Source organism: Myiozetetes cayanensis, unplaced genomic scaffold (genome assembly GCF_022539395.1).
Source record: "Myiozetetes cayanensis isolate MyiCay16 unplaced genomic scaffold, myiCay2020 scf17, whole genome shotgun sequence".
NCBI lineage: Eukaryota > Metazoa > Chordata > Aves > Passeriformes > Tyrannidae > Myiozetetes > Myiozetetes cayanensis.
The window spans coordinates 14,233,167-14,250,173 of NW_026087378.1; the positions used below are offsets into that span (position 1 = coordinate 14,233,167).

The 17,007-nt window shown below is 44.9% G+C and overlaps 1 protein-coding gene across 4 annotated transcripts in view; it reads left to right on the forward strand.

Moving 5' to 3' along the window:
• Window positions 1-17,007, forward strand: part of FSTL4 (follistatin like 4) — a 333,296-nt gene that overhangs the window by 281,058 nt on the left and 35,231 nt on the right. For all 4 annotated transcript variants that reach the window (XM_050311904.1, XM_050311903.1, XM_050311902.1 and 1 more), the window contains one exon: window positions 16,430-16,596. In XM_050311904.1, the coding sequence (XP_050167861.1) occupies window positions 16,430-16,596 (167 nt within the window). The remainder of the gene's footprint in view (window positions 1-16,429; window positions 16,597-17,007) is intronic.

The following is a 17,007-nucleotide window of genomic DNA, read 5'->3' on the forward strand; positions in this document are numbered from 1 at the left end:
AGAGGCGAGAGCTGAGAAATGGGGCAGGAGGGGATCCTAAGGGACAGCTGTCCCAGAGGATGGGCACAGCCTTGGGCAAGATCTGGCAGATAACTGGGCTGTATTTTCAGGAGAGGGTAGTTGGTTTTTTTTCTGGTTGTCTTTTCCTTACATAGCCCTTTAGCTGTCATATAATTTTTCTACCGTTCTCCCCCACTGCAGGTTAGTGCAAAGGTCCTCTTTGTCTGCAGGCAGAGAGGGCTCACACAGGCAGAGCCAGAGAGGCTCTGCAGAGTAGGAATCACCATGGAGAAGGGTCTGGAGTGGATGTGGAGCAGAAGGTGGCACTGATCATTGGGACACGGGGCTGGGGAGAGCAGAGGAGCCTCCTGAGTCAGCTCATGGTGCAGCCCTGCAGGACTTTTAATGCTTCAGTTGGGAAATTCCTGCCATTAACAAGACATTTGTCTTAATGACAGGCTTACTTTAGAAAACGTTCAAAGCTAATAACTATACTCAACAATGATAGGGAACATTACTGAGTTTTCCCCACTCACCTGTAAAGGATTGTAAAAGGCTTGCACCCTCCTGCCAATAAAGCCTTCAGCAGGCTGTGTGCTCCACTGCTCAGCCACTCCACACCCTTCCTACCTGGACTTGCAGGGGAATGTGGCTTGAGAAGGTGCTGGTATGCAAACAAGGAGGAGTTATGGAAAGAAATGGATACTGAAGGAAATATTTTTCCCAAATGGAACGAGTGTGGTGTGCAGTGGGAACCTGTTATGTGAAGAGCAGAGGGTTGTACTGCTGATCTCTGCTCCCAAGAGCTGCAGGTGTTCAAGCACATGGTATTCCTTCTTTTTCCGTGGGTTTGAGCATCTTTTCAGGAAGGGGACTGTGGCTCTGCTGTTCTTTTCTAGGATCAGCTCCCAGCCCTGGTTCAAGGTTGGCACAAGTCCCCTGTCCCCCCTTCCCCCTGCCTTTTGAGGTGTGGGGAATCAGCCCCTTCAGCATGACCTGGGGTTGGGGAACTCCCTGCCATCCAGGTAAGGAGGAACCTTCATCTGAGCCCAGGAAGGACATTTACGTTTGAATTTGTAGAGCAAATTACTTTCCACAAAGCCAGTAGAAATGGTCCCCTGAGCTGTGGAATTTGATCCTGATTCAGAGACAATTTTCTTGTCCTTTTTAATTTATTTTCTAGCTTTCCCCTTGGAAACAAGGCAGTGCTCCTTCCATATTCTTGACTTCAGTTAATTGCCTGAAAAAATATTTTTGAAGACCTGTTTGTTTTATTTTATGAAGCTGCTCTGAGTTCTGAAGTCTGCCCATATTTCCTTATTATAGCACTCTCTTACTCCTTGGAAGTGTGGCAATATATCAGTATTATCAGGTCTCCAATTCTTTCGCTTTTTGAAAGCTTCAGTGGGCAATTCCAGTATTTTCCTCTCAAGGGAAGAGGAAATGTCCTTTATTTATGTCCTACCCTCAGTTCTTCTCGTCCTGGGCTGGTTCTGGGGCTGCAGAATCTGTGTCACTGCTCCTTCCCATCACCACATGGAGACAGTGGTGAAGAAGAGAAGTCACAACATTGTGTTTATTTTCTTATAGCATAGTAGCTTTGCTTTGATTTTCTCACTGGGCACTAAAGGATGGTCTCACAGGTTTCACTTCAAAGTAGATTAATAAATTATCACGCCCAGCCAAGAGTTGTACCTGAGTGTCACAGTCAGCAGCTGTTCCCTCCCTGGGGTCTGTGCTCCTGGGCTGGTTATTTCGCCTTTGCCTGGGCTGATTTCTGCACCTGCAGGTTATTCTCTCATGCAAGACTTCTGGAGGGACAGCTCCAGCCTTCTTCATGGCTCAGTCTACTTCTAGACAGGGTCCTGCAAAACTGCATCAGAGCAGCTGGAGCACAGGAGCTCCTGTGATAAATACAGACAAAGAATTGAAGTATCACCTTGGGACTTCCTGAGCTGTCTGATTTCAGTCTTGTGGCATTTTACTGACAGGTCAAAGACAGAAGGTGTTCTGCACAGCAGCACTGCACTCGCTCAGAAATGCTGCAGCTGGAGGTTTTAAAGGATTATTATTCAACTTGTTGTAGGCAATACTGTACACACATCATACCCTCCAGCAGCTCACCCTCAAACATCTTCTCCAGACCTTTGAAGCAATGATTTGTATGATGCACCTTGTCATTTCTGTGGAAAAGCTTGTTCCACAAATGATCCCAATGTCAAGTAGTCATAAAAAACATTTTACCTCATTTAGTACAAAACGAGGAGCCTGAGCATTGGCATAATATCACTGCAGAGGCTCAGACATGGCATGTTTAAAACAGCCCTTGTAGCTGGGGGTCAGCACAGCTCTTCTCCAGTGAAACCCAAACGAACCAAAGTGTTTGGGCCTGATTCGTATACATCCCTCCATCTGAATGTCCTGCCACTGGAAGGCAAGATACTAGGGGATAAAACTTTAAAGGTTGGTAATAAAAAGGTAATAAATGGGGATATACAATGGGCTGATGGGAAACTTCATTTATTTCCCCGAGTCACGGGTGACCCCATAACTCAGGAGTGGTGGAGCGAGGCGGAGTTATGAAAGTCATGAAAGGTCATCAGTAACAAGTGGGAATAAATGAGGTAGTCTGTTGTGTTTTCTGTTTGTGTGCATCAGCCAGTGATAGATGTGACAGTGATGGGGCGATGATGAGGCTGGGAGGGAGCCCAGGAGGAGCAGGGCATCCCCCAGCAGTGCTGCCCTGACCCGTGTGAGGGACACCCTCAGTGAGAAATGGGAGTGAAGAAAAGCTGGCTGGAGTAGAAAACAGGGGAGAAAGCTGCCAGCACAGCCAAGGAGGTGACTTCCAGGCAGTGTTGCTGTGGGGTAGCACACCCTGTTTTTCTCCTGGGATGGGGAGGTCGTGCTGGTCACCAGAGCACACGTAACAGCTGAGCAAGGAGCAAAAATCTCCAGTAATACCACTCAGGTGACTTACAGTGTAATGTAGCAGCATGAAGGTGCAGAAAGTCTAAAGATGACATTTCTTGTGGTGTCAGGCTGTTAGTTCAGTGGTTGTATATTTTACCTCAGCCCCCAGTCTCCTCTCACACTGATTTTTCGGGTTTGCTGGTGACTGTCCCCGCTCTGCCCTTCTACAAACCCTCACAGGAGCCAAGATCAAAACAGGGCATGGCAGCCACTGAGAACTCACACCTTGCTCACATTTTGAGACGAGCACTCCAAGGAGGCAGCTGTGTGTACACAGCTATTCCCCCCTTAATGGGATTATAAAGTAATCTCGGAGAGGCTGGAAAAGTAACCTTGGGAAATAAGGCATGTGGCTGGTTCTGGTTCAGATACACTGTGTAACTGCAGCTAAATAATGTCTGTCTCTGCTTCACCTCACCATCTGTAAAGCAAGGATTTTTATGTTCTTTCCATAAAGGAATATTACTGGGGAGAGAAAAAAAACCCACCCAACTCTGAATTGTGCAGATATTCTTGTGGTGGTGAGCCAGCCACAGAGCAGCACTCGAATGGAAAGTCACTAGAGGAAACTAAAAGAACAATATTTTGATGAGTCAGTTAGAGAGCCAACACTCTTCCTGCTGACAGGGTATTGAACTTCAAAATTTGGTTAGAAGGCACTGTTTTGCTGACAGTACTGTCTTTCAAAGGACATGCAAAATCAACACCTGACCATCTGTAGTCATTTAAGATTCACCCATAACATTTTTTGTAATAGAGGGGTTGTTGTTAACCTTGACATCCTGGAGCAGTGCCAGCTTCTCCCACTCTGCTATTCATCAAACAGAAACTACTCACATCCTCTTCTGCCATGAAACACTCTTTCGAGCTCCTGGGCATTTGATGCAGTTCATGCCTCGAGCAAGTGCAGGTTTGTGTCTCCCTCTGCAAGTTGCAGCAAACCATAAACCTCATTTATATGATCCACAAAGTCCTGGAGTGAGGCCTCTTCAGACCTAAAGCCTTTCCAAGACTGTGTCCACAAGAGCCCATCCCAGGCAGGCTTTTCCTCTGGGGCACCATCAGTGCTCTGGGGGGGTGACAGCCAGACTTCTCCTTGGGGTGGACTTAATGATGCACACAGCTCATGTGCTGCCCCTTGTGCCTTATATTAATAGGAGATTAGGAAGAGGGGATCTCCTTGTTTTTTCCCTGCTCACCTCTGTAACCCTGCAGGAGATAAGGATGCTTTCCCCTTAAACACTAGAGCATAAATTTTGATGAGCAGTTCATCCCCTCAGGTATTGCTAAGAGACGAAGGTAGGGAAAAATAGATGAATCAAGTGTCCACACCACAGCAGGCAGCATCACAGAAGATCATCACAAAATGTTTCTGTGCCTCCCTGCTTCAAAATATGGGGGAGCACTGCTCTACCTAGTTTAGTGTCCTTGGCTTTTCTCCTTCTTCAGTCTCTGTTATCTGCAACTTGAGAATAAAGGCTCCATTCAGCCTGAAAGGAGCAGTTCTGCTGCAGTTTATGAACGCTTTGTTTGCTCAAACATCTGAAATATATTGCTCTGAATCATTAAGAGCTTTTTTTTTACAGTGTGTCCCTGACTTTGGCACTTCATCCTTGATGTTTTCTGTATCTGCCTTGCTCTTGATTTATAGTCAGACTGATGATTTGCAGTGCAACAAACTGCAGTGAGACAGCCCTGTCTTTGGTAGGGGGATTGAAAATTGCAGGCATGGCTTTAACATGGGGCAAAGCACAGGGATGCCTGTGGAGTCTGCCCTTGCTGCACACCTTGGGGTACCACTAATGCTGCTTGTTCTCAGGAGTCCTTGTCCACAACCTGCTCCTACCCCTCTGGAGCCTGTCTGAGGGATTTTTCCTGCAAAGTTCATCCTGCCCACAGTTGGAAGGTGAGGTTTGCCTGGCCCATGATGGGGTTGAGCATTGTCATCCCCTGCTTGGAACGAAACAGGGGTAGGAAATTACATCCTCTTTGATCTGACCCGGACTAAAGAGTGGGGTCTCTCAGCTCTTGGCACTGCTTGGAGGCTTTTTCGCTTATGGGATGGCCTTTTTATAGGATCAGAGGCAATCTTCTCAATTCCACACGTTGGCATTTTGCTGCCTTGCTCGATACACCCTTAGTAAGGGAAAGGGAGAAAATAGTAGAAAAGGTAGAGAAATTAGAGTTTTGGCAGAAGGTGAAGCATAATTGTAAGACAAATGGAAGAATATTCTTGTCACCTGTTTAAACAGCATAATTAGCTAATGCTTCTTAAATCTACTCCCCCTGGGATTAACCACTACCAGAAACATTCACTCGAGCACCTGGGGTCTTGCCAGAGACAGAGAAGTCCCAAATGCTTGTAGCTGAGTGGGTCACCATAGTGAAATGACCCAAAGGCACAATTCAGGGAGGAGATGAGAACAATTCTTCCCACAATGATTTATGACATTTTTGGGGGGTTTGGCAGTGCAGTTCACAAGCAGGAAGATGAGGTTTGCTGTGCTCAACACCACTGTGCCTTGGTTTCCCATGCCATCTTCTGACTTTGTTTCATATTTCCATTGTAGCTCTCTAGAGCATGAACCATGTTTCTAATACATTTTTAATTTATGTTTGAACACAGCTTTGCCCCGTGAAGCCCTGATCGTGGTTGGGCCCTTTTGGAGTGTGTGTGTTTGTGTCTCACATGTAAAATCCAAACCAGGCATCGTGTGGGGCACTGCAGCAGCACCAGGACTAGCTAAGGAATAGTCCATAAATTACCATTAATTGTTTATCCAAATTAATAATAACACAGGTGAGCCAATTAAAAATGTAGGATTTAAGATTGCTTTGAAGGGCTGTAAGCCACAAAGGACTCTGCATCAATTCCAGTGCAGCAGAAGGCTTTTCACGTGCCCTGCAGGTATGTGTTATATCTGTGAGTGGATGTCATGTTACGTTTGTGAGGATCACTGCATTAGCAAAGCCATGATTTACACAGTGGGTAATAAATGCTGGCATCTACAATAACTGTGCTGGCTGCAGGTTTTGCCTTGGAAAGTTTTAGCTTTGGGGTTGCCATCACGACCAATAGTGCACTTTAATGTTGATGTCAGTGGTTTCTTATGACCAAGGTGTTATTTAGGTAGGAGATCAGCAAAAGCAGTTGAGCCATCAGAGCTGATGTTCTCTGCAAGATAGTGGCTCTTTATGGTTGACTGATTTGTATCTGGCCTTTGGTGAGTAAATTAATGTCTTGTGGATGTTGTTTCTGTGTCTCTGAATAAACTAGAGGTGTTGGAAGGTCTGGCTGGAGGAGGGTTCTTGTTCAGGGAGGAACCAGCAGGAGGAGGGGCACCATTTAACCCTTTGTGTGTGCTGGTGGTTGTGATGTGCATGTGGGCATGGATTCTGAGAGAATTTCTGGGCTTTTCTTTACATTAAGAGTGAGTTGTTCCTTGGAAAAACAGAGCATCTGGTTGACAATATTTGTGATGAGTGCTGTGCTAAAGATCTTAAAAAGAAACTATCCCCAGACCCTTGATGTGATGAATATTGTTATTTATTGTATTTGGCATATGGTGGCTATGCTGGCAAAAAACTTAGCATGAAACAAGCTTTTGTTTGGCCCACTAGGTTTCTGGGCTGTTGTAAATTAAATATATGTTCAAAGATTGTGTTTGTATTTAAGCTATAGACTTAAACAGCAGTAATTCAATATATACAGTGCACTGTGTATTCCTCAAATGTTCAGTTCATTGAGCTGATTTTTATTTATGATCATTAAATGTAAACAAGGCATGTACCTCCTGCAGTCAACCTAAAAAGTCAATATTAACAGCCATCACCAAAATGGGGAGATCTAAGATTGTATGCTGTTAGTACTAGAGAAATCCCAGTGCTGTGGTCTGTAATTGCCTCTACAGGGAGGAGGTGGTGGGTTGTACAGAGACATTTAATGTCACACACAAAGAAATAATAAGATATAGTTGGTGGCAATTAAAAAGGGAACAATTTAAAAATAGTAAAAAATTAGAAGACCATTTTTATAGGAAGAAGGGATGGAAATGTGCCCCTCAGAGAGAGGCTGTGGCTGCCCCTGGATCCCTGGAAGTGTCCAAGGCCAGGTTGGACGGGGCTTGGAGCACCCTGGGCTAGTGGAAGGTGTCCCTGCCCATGGCAGGAGGGGTGGAACAGGATGGTTCTTAAGGTCCCTTCCAACTCAGACCATTCTGGGATTCCATCCTCAACCATTCTATGATTTTTTATGGCTCTATGATTTTTAAATACTGTTGGTTGGAAGAGATGATGAAACACATGTTGAAGCAGGCTGGTGGTCCAGAGAGAGAGGTGGACTGAGGGCTTGGAGGGGTTGGAGCAGCCCAAGAAGGACTGAGTTTTAAAATGCAAACTCAGATTCAGAAAAGCTTCTCAGGTTTTGGGAGAGAAATTCCTTTGGTGAGAAGCAGCAGAGGCAGGAGCAGGACCAGGCCATGCATTGTCCTGTCAGTCTCTGCTGGCCCTGGGAGGTGTGAAGGGGGCAGAGGTGATGGAAGAGCTGTGGCTGCAGGGAAGGGAACTGGGGACCAGCTCTCAGTGGGGTGACTGGTGAGGGCTGTCAGTCAGTCACAGTCAGTGGGGTGGGGTGGCTGAAGGCAGGGGCAGGAGGTCTTGGCCAGTTTGGAGCTGGGAGCAGGCTGAGCAGAAACGAGGGAGAAGGGCTAAAAAGCCCTCTGTGTGAAACGATCCCCTCTCTGAGGCCACATAACTCAGTGAGAGCAAACACGTCAAAGGTGCTCACGAGCGTTTCCAAAGCGGATTTAATGGTGGAGAGTGTTACAGAAAAATCCAGGGAGCAATGAATCATTTCTGCCTTCAGAGCTGCATTTGAATAGCTGAAAATAAGGTTGAGGATATAAGATAAGGAAAACCAAATTGTTGAATGGCTGCTCTCTAAATAAGTCCTGGCAGAGCTAGAAGGGTGCCGTGCGACCCGGGTGATGGAGGCTGTCACTGCTCTCTCCTACAATCAGGATGTTCCTCTGGTGCCAGGGGCTTTTATGTGACATAAGACTTATAAGCCTGAATGATAAAGAACAGCTTCTATAAATCATTTTGCCCTGCAGATGTAAAAGTTCCAAGATGCTGCTGTCGGTCTGTACACGAAGTACAAGTGGCCACGTTGGGTTTTGCCAGCGTATCTCGCTTTTCAATATGCTTTTTAATATGGTAGTCTGGGTGATTTGTTTTTCCTGTTGCTTTCAAGGATGCAGCATTTATCATTCTTGTGTTGCTGGAATTTAAGTTTCTCACAGCAGAAGCTGCAAATCTTGGCTTTGAAGTGTTTTTATGTAAATAAATTTCAGTTTTATATGTGGATTTTACCCGTGAACCTCAGAGGGGCCTTAATGAGAAATCCAACAACATGCCATGCTTGGGGGTATTTGTGTGACCCCTGTTTCCATTGATCCAAGAAATCTTTTCAAATATGTTATTCCCAGAATGGCCTAGGAATTCTTTCCCCTGGGGGAAACTGAGGCAGAGCAGGGGGTCACTGTCTGGACAAGGACTTAATCTGCTTCTTCTGCCATCACCACGGCTTGACCCTATCCCTGGAGCTCTCTGCACAGGTTTCAACTCCACTGGAAAAGCCACCTCAGTGGCTGTACTTAATCCCTTCAGTGCTGGACCCTTCCAAATCTTTTGTTGTCCATCCTGATCCCAAATTTGTTCCAAAATCCCTGCTGCCTGCCCAGCATTGTGCTGGAGCACTGATGAATTACCCAGTTAAAGGCTCTTATCTGCAGGGGAAAGGTTTAACCAGGACAAAAGCTGCCCACAACAAACCATGTGTTGATAGCAGGGGATTTTCTTCAGGCCCTGTTCTTTGCTCTGTGCTTTCCCTGCACCAGAAGGAAATTGTATTGAATTACCTGATTTTTCACAACTTGCTGCTGTTCATCTGCACATTCCTTTCTCCTTCCACTACACCAGGTTGCTCCAAGCCCCCTCCAAGCTGAGCAATCTCAGGTTCTGTCTTGGGATGGCATGAGCACAGGAAAGCAGAGTCCCTGCATTTATTAAAGCATCCTTTAGCTACAGTCAGGAAAGATGCAAAATCCATGCAGTCACCACAGCTGAATCTGCAGTGATCCGTGGAAAGCAATGAAAGCTGCATGAAAAACATCACTAATGCTTATTTACAGCTCCAAAGGTGTGCTCTCATTGATTTGGTTGTTTATGAGCACAGTAAATGAAAGAGATACATACACCTATAAATGCCTGGGACTTTTTTACAAACCCTTAATCGAGGTAGAGAAGAAACACAGGTTTGTTTGGTTTTTTTCTAGTCTCCCTGTTTCCTGGTTCATCTGTGTTTCAGTGTATCCCATCCATTCCTGGCCAGGAACTCAGGAAAATGGGCAGAGTGGAAGATTGGAGCAGTTCAATGCAGCCACTTTTGATGACTCAGGGCTTTCAAACTGTGTGTGAATGCTTCTTGAACCCCCAAATATCCCATGGCCCGACTTGTCTCTATTTTTGAAGTAATTTATGTCCCCATTTTAGTGGTTCCCACAAGTCATGCTGAACTTAATGTTCTGACAGTATTTCCATGCTAAACCCTAGAGGTTTATAGAGCATCCATAAAAATTCACTCCAGGGAGAAACTTGGCATGCCACCTCCTCCACCAGAAGCTATCTTTTTCTGTCTTAAATCAGGTATAAATCAGTTCAGCTGTTGCAACTGAGAAAAGTTACAAAAATAAGTTTAGTGGTTTCTTATGTTTTTTTTTTGGTTCTGAAACTCTGAAATACCATAGTTTAAAAATAGATAGTGGCTGTTGTTAAAAGTCTTGTTGATTTGGAAGAACCTGCCCATGCCAAGTGTTCTCAGTCTCAGAGCTAAGGAATTTCTGGACTGGGAAAAACTTTTAAACTCCTACAGATGCTGAAATAAACCTGTTAGAAAAGACATGGGATGGGATTGGATGGACTGGATGGGACTGGATGGGACCCAACCCAGTCTGTGATTCTGTGACTCCCAGAAGGAATCCTGAGAGCCTGTTGGGCCCATTAGCAATTTTAGTTTTGAAGTTAATAAATTGGCTGGGGAAATGTGTGGCTGTTCCAATCTCAGCAGGACGCTGTTGGTACAACATGGGAATATTTCATCAGGAATTAATCATATCAACGTTGCTCTCAATCTGTGGGAAATAGGAGTTTAAAATAAAAACAAATGCATTTATGTAAACTATTCTCTAAAATAGACTACTTATGCCTATTTACATAATGAATCCATCACTACCCTCAGGAGATTAGACAATTAAGCACTGAACAACTTATATTTATTCATGTACTTTCAAGAATGAATGAATTATCCCTTCCTGCACAAACTCAATGTTCTCCCTCTGATTAGTAACAGGAGGACAGTGATGGGATTTTGTGATGGAAAGTGTGTTGCTTGTTTTCTTTAGGAAAAAAAAAAAGGAAAACAAATTGATCTTTAGGATAAAGTACTTAAAGAAGCTGTGTTTGGTTAAAAGTCAATAGAAATGATTTGGGGCAAATTTATTAGCTACATGAAAGTGCTTGATAGAAATTCACGTGGGAGAGCTGGACTTAAATGTGTATGATTTTTGGAAGGGCTTTGTGTATAACTGAGATAAGTAAGCAGCTGCTGGAACAGTTTGCCTCTCCAGATGTGACGTTTCCAGTGCAGGTGGCTCTGCTGGAATTACTCCCCTGAAGTTGCTCTGTAGCCACTGTGAGAGCTGCCTTTTCCTGGGAGCAGATCCCCAGGGCAGGCAGGGTGACCCAGGGCCCAGGAGGGCATTGAGACACCGTCTCAAGGTGGTTCCAGCCTCCAGATCTCTGAAGTTCAGGAGATCTCAATAAATCCTTGGCCACTCTCAAATCCAGCTGCTGGAAACGCTGCTCGTCCTCCCCTGGGGCGTTTCTCCCAGAGGGGAACATGCAGGTGGTTCACAGGAGCAGGGACAGCGTGGTCTGCATGTGAGGACCAAAGTCTGACGTGAGATTCCTCCCCCTTCAAGCTGTGCTTTGTTTTATTCTGCACCTTCTCAATATCTAAATAATCAGCCTGGTGTAGTGCAGGGTGTCCCTGCCCCTGGCAGGGGCTTGGAGAAGATGATCTTGGAATGTTTGTTCCAACCCAAACCATTCTGTGATGTGTCACTGATGGCATTTTATGGACACAGGTGCTGAAGAAAAGTAAAAGGTGTCCTAATATTTCATTATTTCAATATCTGCATTTCTCTTACCTTTCCTGAGTCATGGTCACTTGGACTAAAGAGCTGTTCAGCTTGCCAGGGATGAGAGAAGGGGTCTTTCTTGTCTTACAGCACCACACCAGAGCTGAGTCTCGTGGGTGACTTGCACACATTTATTTTGAATTCCACAAGATAGATTTGGGACCTACCTCAGGCAGTCATAACCTGTGGCCATCAAGAGTAGTGACAGAAAAGGGCTTGAGGTACTAAATTCTGCTAGAAATATAATTATGCCTTTTTATGACTTAGAAAACAGCATTACTAATTTAGGAGAGAATTTACAATAAAATGCTTTCTGAAGTAGCACACACGAGGTCCTGAGGATTTATAAATGACATTAAGAACCTGAATTATTGCAGTTACAAAATAAAGCTGAGTTATGAGCATTTCTACTCAGCTTTAGGAATCATTTTGTGGTTCACATTAATTAAGCTTACAATCCTTATGAGCTCTTTTTGAGGGACCCCAGGCTCCTGAGATGTCACACCAAGGGTGGCCAGAGGCAGAGCCAGCTCTTGGTGTTTTTCACAGGTTATAAAGCCAGAAACCTCATCCCAGTCACCTGCTCTGAACTGATGTGGGAGCTGTAGGAATTCTCTGGGTTCATTAATTGTGAACAACTTTAATCATGTTCATTAACAGCTTTAATGTTGTTAATTAATAACATAAACAATTTTAGTAGCTTGACTGGCTTTCCTTTCATTCTCAGCTGGTGTTCAGAAAATGGAGCTTTCTTTTGTGGCTGAGTGATGGATGGTCCTTTCCTGTGTCTCAGGGCAGGTGAGAGGACAGCAGATGTGTCTGGGTGAGACCAGCCTGCTGAACCTTAATAACCAGCAAATTGTGATGGCATGACTGTTTCTTCTGGAGATAGTCCTAGAAACAGCCAGTGGGACACGTTTGCAAAGGCAAACCAGGGTGATTTGTGTACTGAGGTTGTTACTAATTCATTTGTTTGGCCTATAGAGTAGGGTAGAAACTAAATCAAATGCTAATCTCAGTAATTTATAAGCATATTATACAGTGCTTTACAGATTCTGACCCACTGTGAACTGCTTTTCATTGCTTTTAACCTCTCCCAGCTGTGACTGTCCAGATGACATCTCATCCCCAATGTGTCCCCAACAGCAGCACCAGAGTCCCTCTTTGTCTGGCCAAACTTCATCTTCAGTGGCGTGTTCAGACACACACCTCACGTCTAACACGGTCATTTTAAAATCAATTAGCTGCACTTGGCTCAGCTTTAAGAGGGACTAAAATTTCTCCAAACTCTATGCAAAGCCAAATACATCTCATCAAATTTATTGGGGAAGAAATAATTAAAAAGGGTATATCCTGGTTTTAACTGTGATCCATTAATTGTTTTTATTTTCTTGATTCAGTGAGCTCCTCACCTTAGAGAGTGTTCAGCCAGAGAACTCTTTTATCTGTTGAAACAAATGCTAAAATTACCACTGACCTTCATGGCCATGAGGCAATAAACAGATTTTACTAATGCAATGCAGTGCATAAACACAGCTGCAGGACTTGGGGAATTAAGTAGACACTAAAGTTTCCATCCCATTAAATCAACCCTGACTTGAACCACTGCTGGAGAAACACGATGTGTTTAGGGCTGTGTTACCCATGCTTCAGTTCACAGACAACAGGTCCCTCTGCTCAGGAGCATTAATTTGGGGGCAAGAATCAGTGCTGGAGACTTGCTTTGAAAGTCATTCTCCTGTTACATCAAACAAGGTGCATTTTGGTTCGTTCTCTCCCCTCTGAGGGGTGCCTTCCAACCCAAACTATTCTATGATTCTATGATATTCTGTTTCAGCGAGGCAAGGTGTCCATGAACAACTATAACCATGATTAAATGTGGCAACAATGCATTAAAAAGTATATTTTCTTTAGATTTAAAGGAAGAGATCTAATTCATGATATGAAGCCCTTTTTAAAGTGTGAGATCTGTGTGTGTAGGGAGTGCAGCACGAGCAAAGGCAGGCGCCCACCATCACTGTGTAAATTATCTCCACGAGGCACTACATCAAGGAGGTTTTCTCCATAGATGTTCTTTCCAGGTTGCTCCCTGTAATGACCTCAATTATACATGTCTTCATTGGGAAATTATGATTGCCTTTGGCGAGCTGCAAATGACAGCAGAGAGAAAGATTTCCATGATAAACCAGCACAACAAGCAATACCTGCTGCATTAGTATGCAGAGCTGGTGGAGGTGCAGTGTAACTCCAGCCTAGCACCTTAACACTGGAGAGGAGGAGGGACACAGGAAGATCTTCAACAGTACCTTGACATTTTTTTTATAAGAAGAGGAATTAGTAAGACCTCGTGTTCTCACTGCAGGACTGACACTGCAAGGAATTTAATGTGAGAACAGCAGGATGGCAACTGCTGGGTCTGCAGGGCTTGGGGCTCAATGTCAGAGCTGGCAGGAAAGGTGGGAGAACCCCTGGCACACAGGGAGGGATCCCTCCCTCACCCCCCAGAACGGGGCAGAGGGGTTTGAGGATGGCACTGCCCTGACTGCTGAGCCACACGGTGTTCAGGCACTGAGCTCTGCCATCACCACAGGAGAGGTTGTGGTGTCCTGACCACCTCTCACTGACCTTGATTTTGGGCCACATTTGGTGTCTTTCATCTGCCTGATGAAAGGTTACTCCTGGTCCTCTGAGAGAGAGTCATGCTTAATGCAGTTCTTCCTTAAAGGTGATAACTGTGGTCAGCAAGGACTGATACTGGTTGAAGCTCTGGACTGTAGAAAGCTGGTTTCCATGCATCATCCTGCAGAATTTCCAAATGAACAGAAAACTGCTTGATTTTAGGACCAAATTCCATTCCAGCTTCTGTTCTGCAAGTGAGCACCCTTTGAATATTGTCCATTTGTTATGTTCAGGTTTATACATGTGTTAAAAATCCTTTTATCTCCTGAAGGTTTTTGAAAATAAAATGAGAAGTGTTCAATACTTAATCTAGAAGCTCTAGACAAAAATCATTATGGTGACTTGAATAATTTGTACACGAAAACCAATAGCATCAGTGTGTCTAAGCTCTATAACTTAGATACAAGACTGAGTTTTTAAAGAGATTTTTAAAAAGCTCAGCCTGCCATCCTCTTAGGGAATCCTGTTTCCTCCCCAGGTACACCTGATTGCATTAGGAAATCTTTTCTATGGAGAACAACAAAGCAATAACTGAAACCACACAAAATAATTCTGTAGTAGTAGGAAGGCTTTTAGATGTTAATAGGAGTCCCTCAAATGTACTGGTAATAAGATGCTCTCAAATATGCTCCATAGAAGCACTCTAAAAAGGAGTGTGTTTGTGTTGTTCAAGTGCTAATTACATGCTTTAACATAAAAAAGTCATCTCCTGGCCTCGTATGGTTCATCCAGGAATGGCAGCTGTGCAAGGTGTCTTCTTAATTAAAAGTTAATGTATTTTTCATTACCGTGCTTCTAAAAAGGAGAGGCCAAAGCCTCTTTAGCAGTCGTTTGGAAGATGGGCAGGGAGCCTCAAATTCTCCTGCAACAAAGCACTCAAAAAACGTTGCTGGAGAGGGAGCTTCTGGGAGCCCAGCATGAGCCAGGGAGCTCAAGGCAGCATGAAAAACAGCACAGGGAATTAAGGGAAACAGCAGTAAGATGAAAAAACAATTCTCTGGCAAATGAATGGCCCTCTATTTCATTTCTCCTCAAGAAAAGATGTCCTCATTAGCCCTACTCCGTGCTACAAATTATTGTAATTATCAGTTCTTTATCCTGTCAAGTGCACTCCAAATATTTTATTCATTAAAGGGAGTTCTTCATTATGCAGAAAATAACTACATTATTAGCCCCTATGTGCTGTTTACATGCTTCAGGAAGCTGGATGGGGGTGGTGGGATGGACATACCATCCCTGGAATGTTCAAGGCCAGGTTCCACTGGGTTTGGAGCAACCTGTCCCTGCCCATGGCATGGGGGGCTGGAATGAGATGGGCTCTAAGGTTCCTTCCTATTTTTGACCACCTATCTATCATAACTATAGCTACCTTTTATTTAAAACAGCTTGTACTCTTCCTAAAACAGCACTGAGAATTCAAAGAAGTAGAAATGCTCGTTCCTGGCAGATATGGGATGTATCTTTTAGTGAACAGATTTAAGAGATTTGCTACTCAAGAGATGTTGAAGCAATTTTTCAATTAGATGATGTGTGAAGAGGTGGAAAGTGGTGCTTGTGAATGTAGATACCTTTTTTTTTTTTTTTTCATTTTTATTCCATGCATTTCCATTGTGCAAGTCCCATAAATGAATGCCAGATTTTCCCACCAAAGCTGTTAACTTTTAAGGCAAAATCACATCTTAATCTGTGAACTGATGTGATAAAAATGAGTGTTCAGAGTCAGTGAAAGTCAGCTCTTCTTCAGAGGGCTGGAGGAAAGTGCTCGTGGCGTTGGGATCTTCTCAGGAAGTGGCCTGAAGATGCTGTGTGGGGTGAAATGATGGAGGTGTGGTTCCAAAGAGGTGGTGGTGTGGATTTCGGTAAGGTCTGCTTCAGGAGTTTCTTTTGTGTGGCACATGGAAGTCAAAATAACTGGCTTGTTTGTTTGTTTGTTTAATTTAAATAAAATATAAGAAAGCTCTGTTTTTTAGGACACCTGTATCTCAGATGCCATGTGAGGCTGCCTTTGGTAAAGAAGGTTTCCTGCTTGGTGGCTTCCAGTATTTGGACAATTCAGAACTGGGTTTATCTGTATTTCAGTGACAACAGTCTGACCTTAATTCTTCTTCTTCAAGGAATGAACATGACTCGTTTTTGTGCTTCTTCGGAGGGCCTTGGCAGGAGGGCTCTAGAGAAGCAAACCCAGGTGATGTCAGGCCAGAGAGCTTGTCCTCCCCGTGCTCCTGTTGCTGACTGCTCTGTGTCAGCCAGGATGGCCAGTGGGCCACCTCGGTGCCCTCCTGCCACAGCAGCCACGGAGATGCCTCAGCAAAGGGATGCAGCCACTTTGATTGTGGCAGATTCAGTTTGTCTCTGTTTTTGGCTTTACTGTTTATGGGGTTTTTTATAGCACAGATATTGCCAAAATCCTTCCGCGTTATTCCTGGAAGGAGAAAGCAAAGAAGGCGGAGGGGGGGGAGAAGAGGCCCAGCCTCCCTGTGCGGTGTCTGACGTAATTCCTGTCCCTGTGCCTTTCGCAGAGGTGGTTCGGCTGAGCCTCCCCGAGGAGCAGAGGGTCACTGTCACCACCATCACCGTGGGCCTCAGCACCGTCCTGACGTGCGGCATCCGCGGGGCCCTGCGGCCTCCCATCGTCTGGAAGCGCAACGGCGTCGTCCTCAACTTCCTCGACCTGGAGGACATCAACGTACGTGTGGCTGTCTGGGCAGGGCCTCCAGTGTCACCTCCCCCAGCAGGTGATAGTTAAGAGGGCACGAGTTCTGCCTTGTGCTCGTGGAAAACGGGGAGCTGGCGGGATATTTGTGAGTGTTGTGTGAGGGATGAAAGCAAAGCAGGAGGGCTCGGAACACGTTACCTGAAATCAAAGCTCAGTGCTGAGGGACCCAGCACAGCTGCTTCATCCCTGGTTACTCACTCCATTGGTGCAACCTGTGGTCCACACAGCTGGAAGCTCAGGGGGGAAGCTCTCCAGACCATCGGCTCCTCAGGGATGTCTTTGCCAGTTCCAGGAAGAGCGTGAAACAAAAACATTTGGGGTTGGCAATGAATCTCTCCTCTCTCCAAATCAAACAGTACTTTTTTTTTTCTCTCTCCCTCC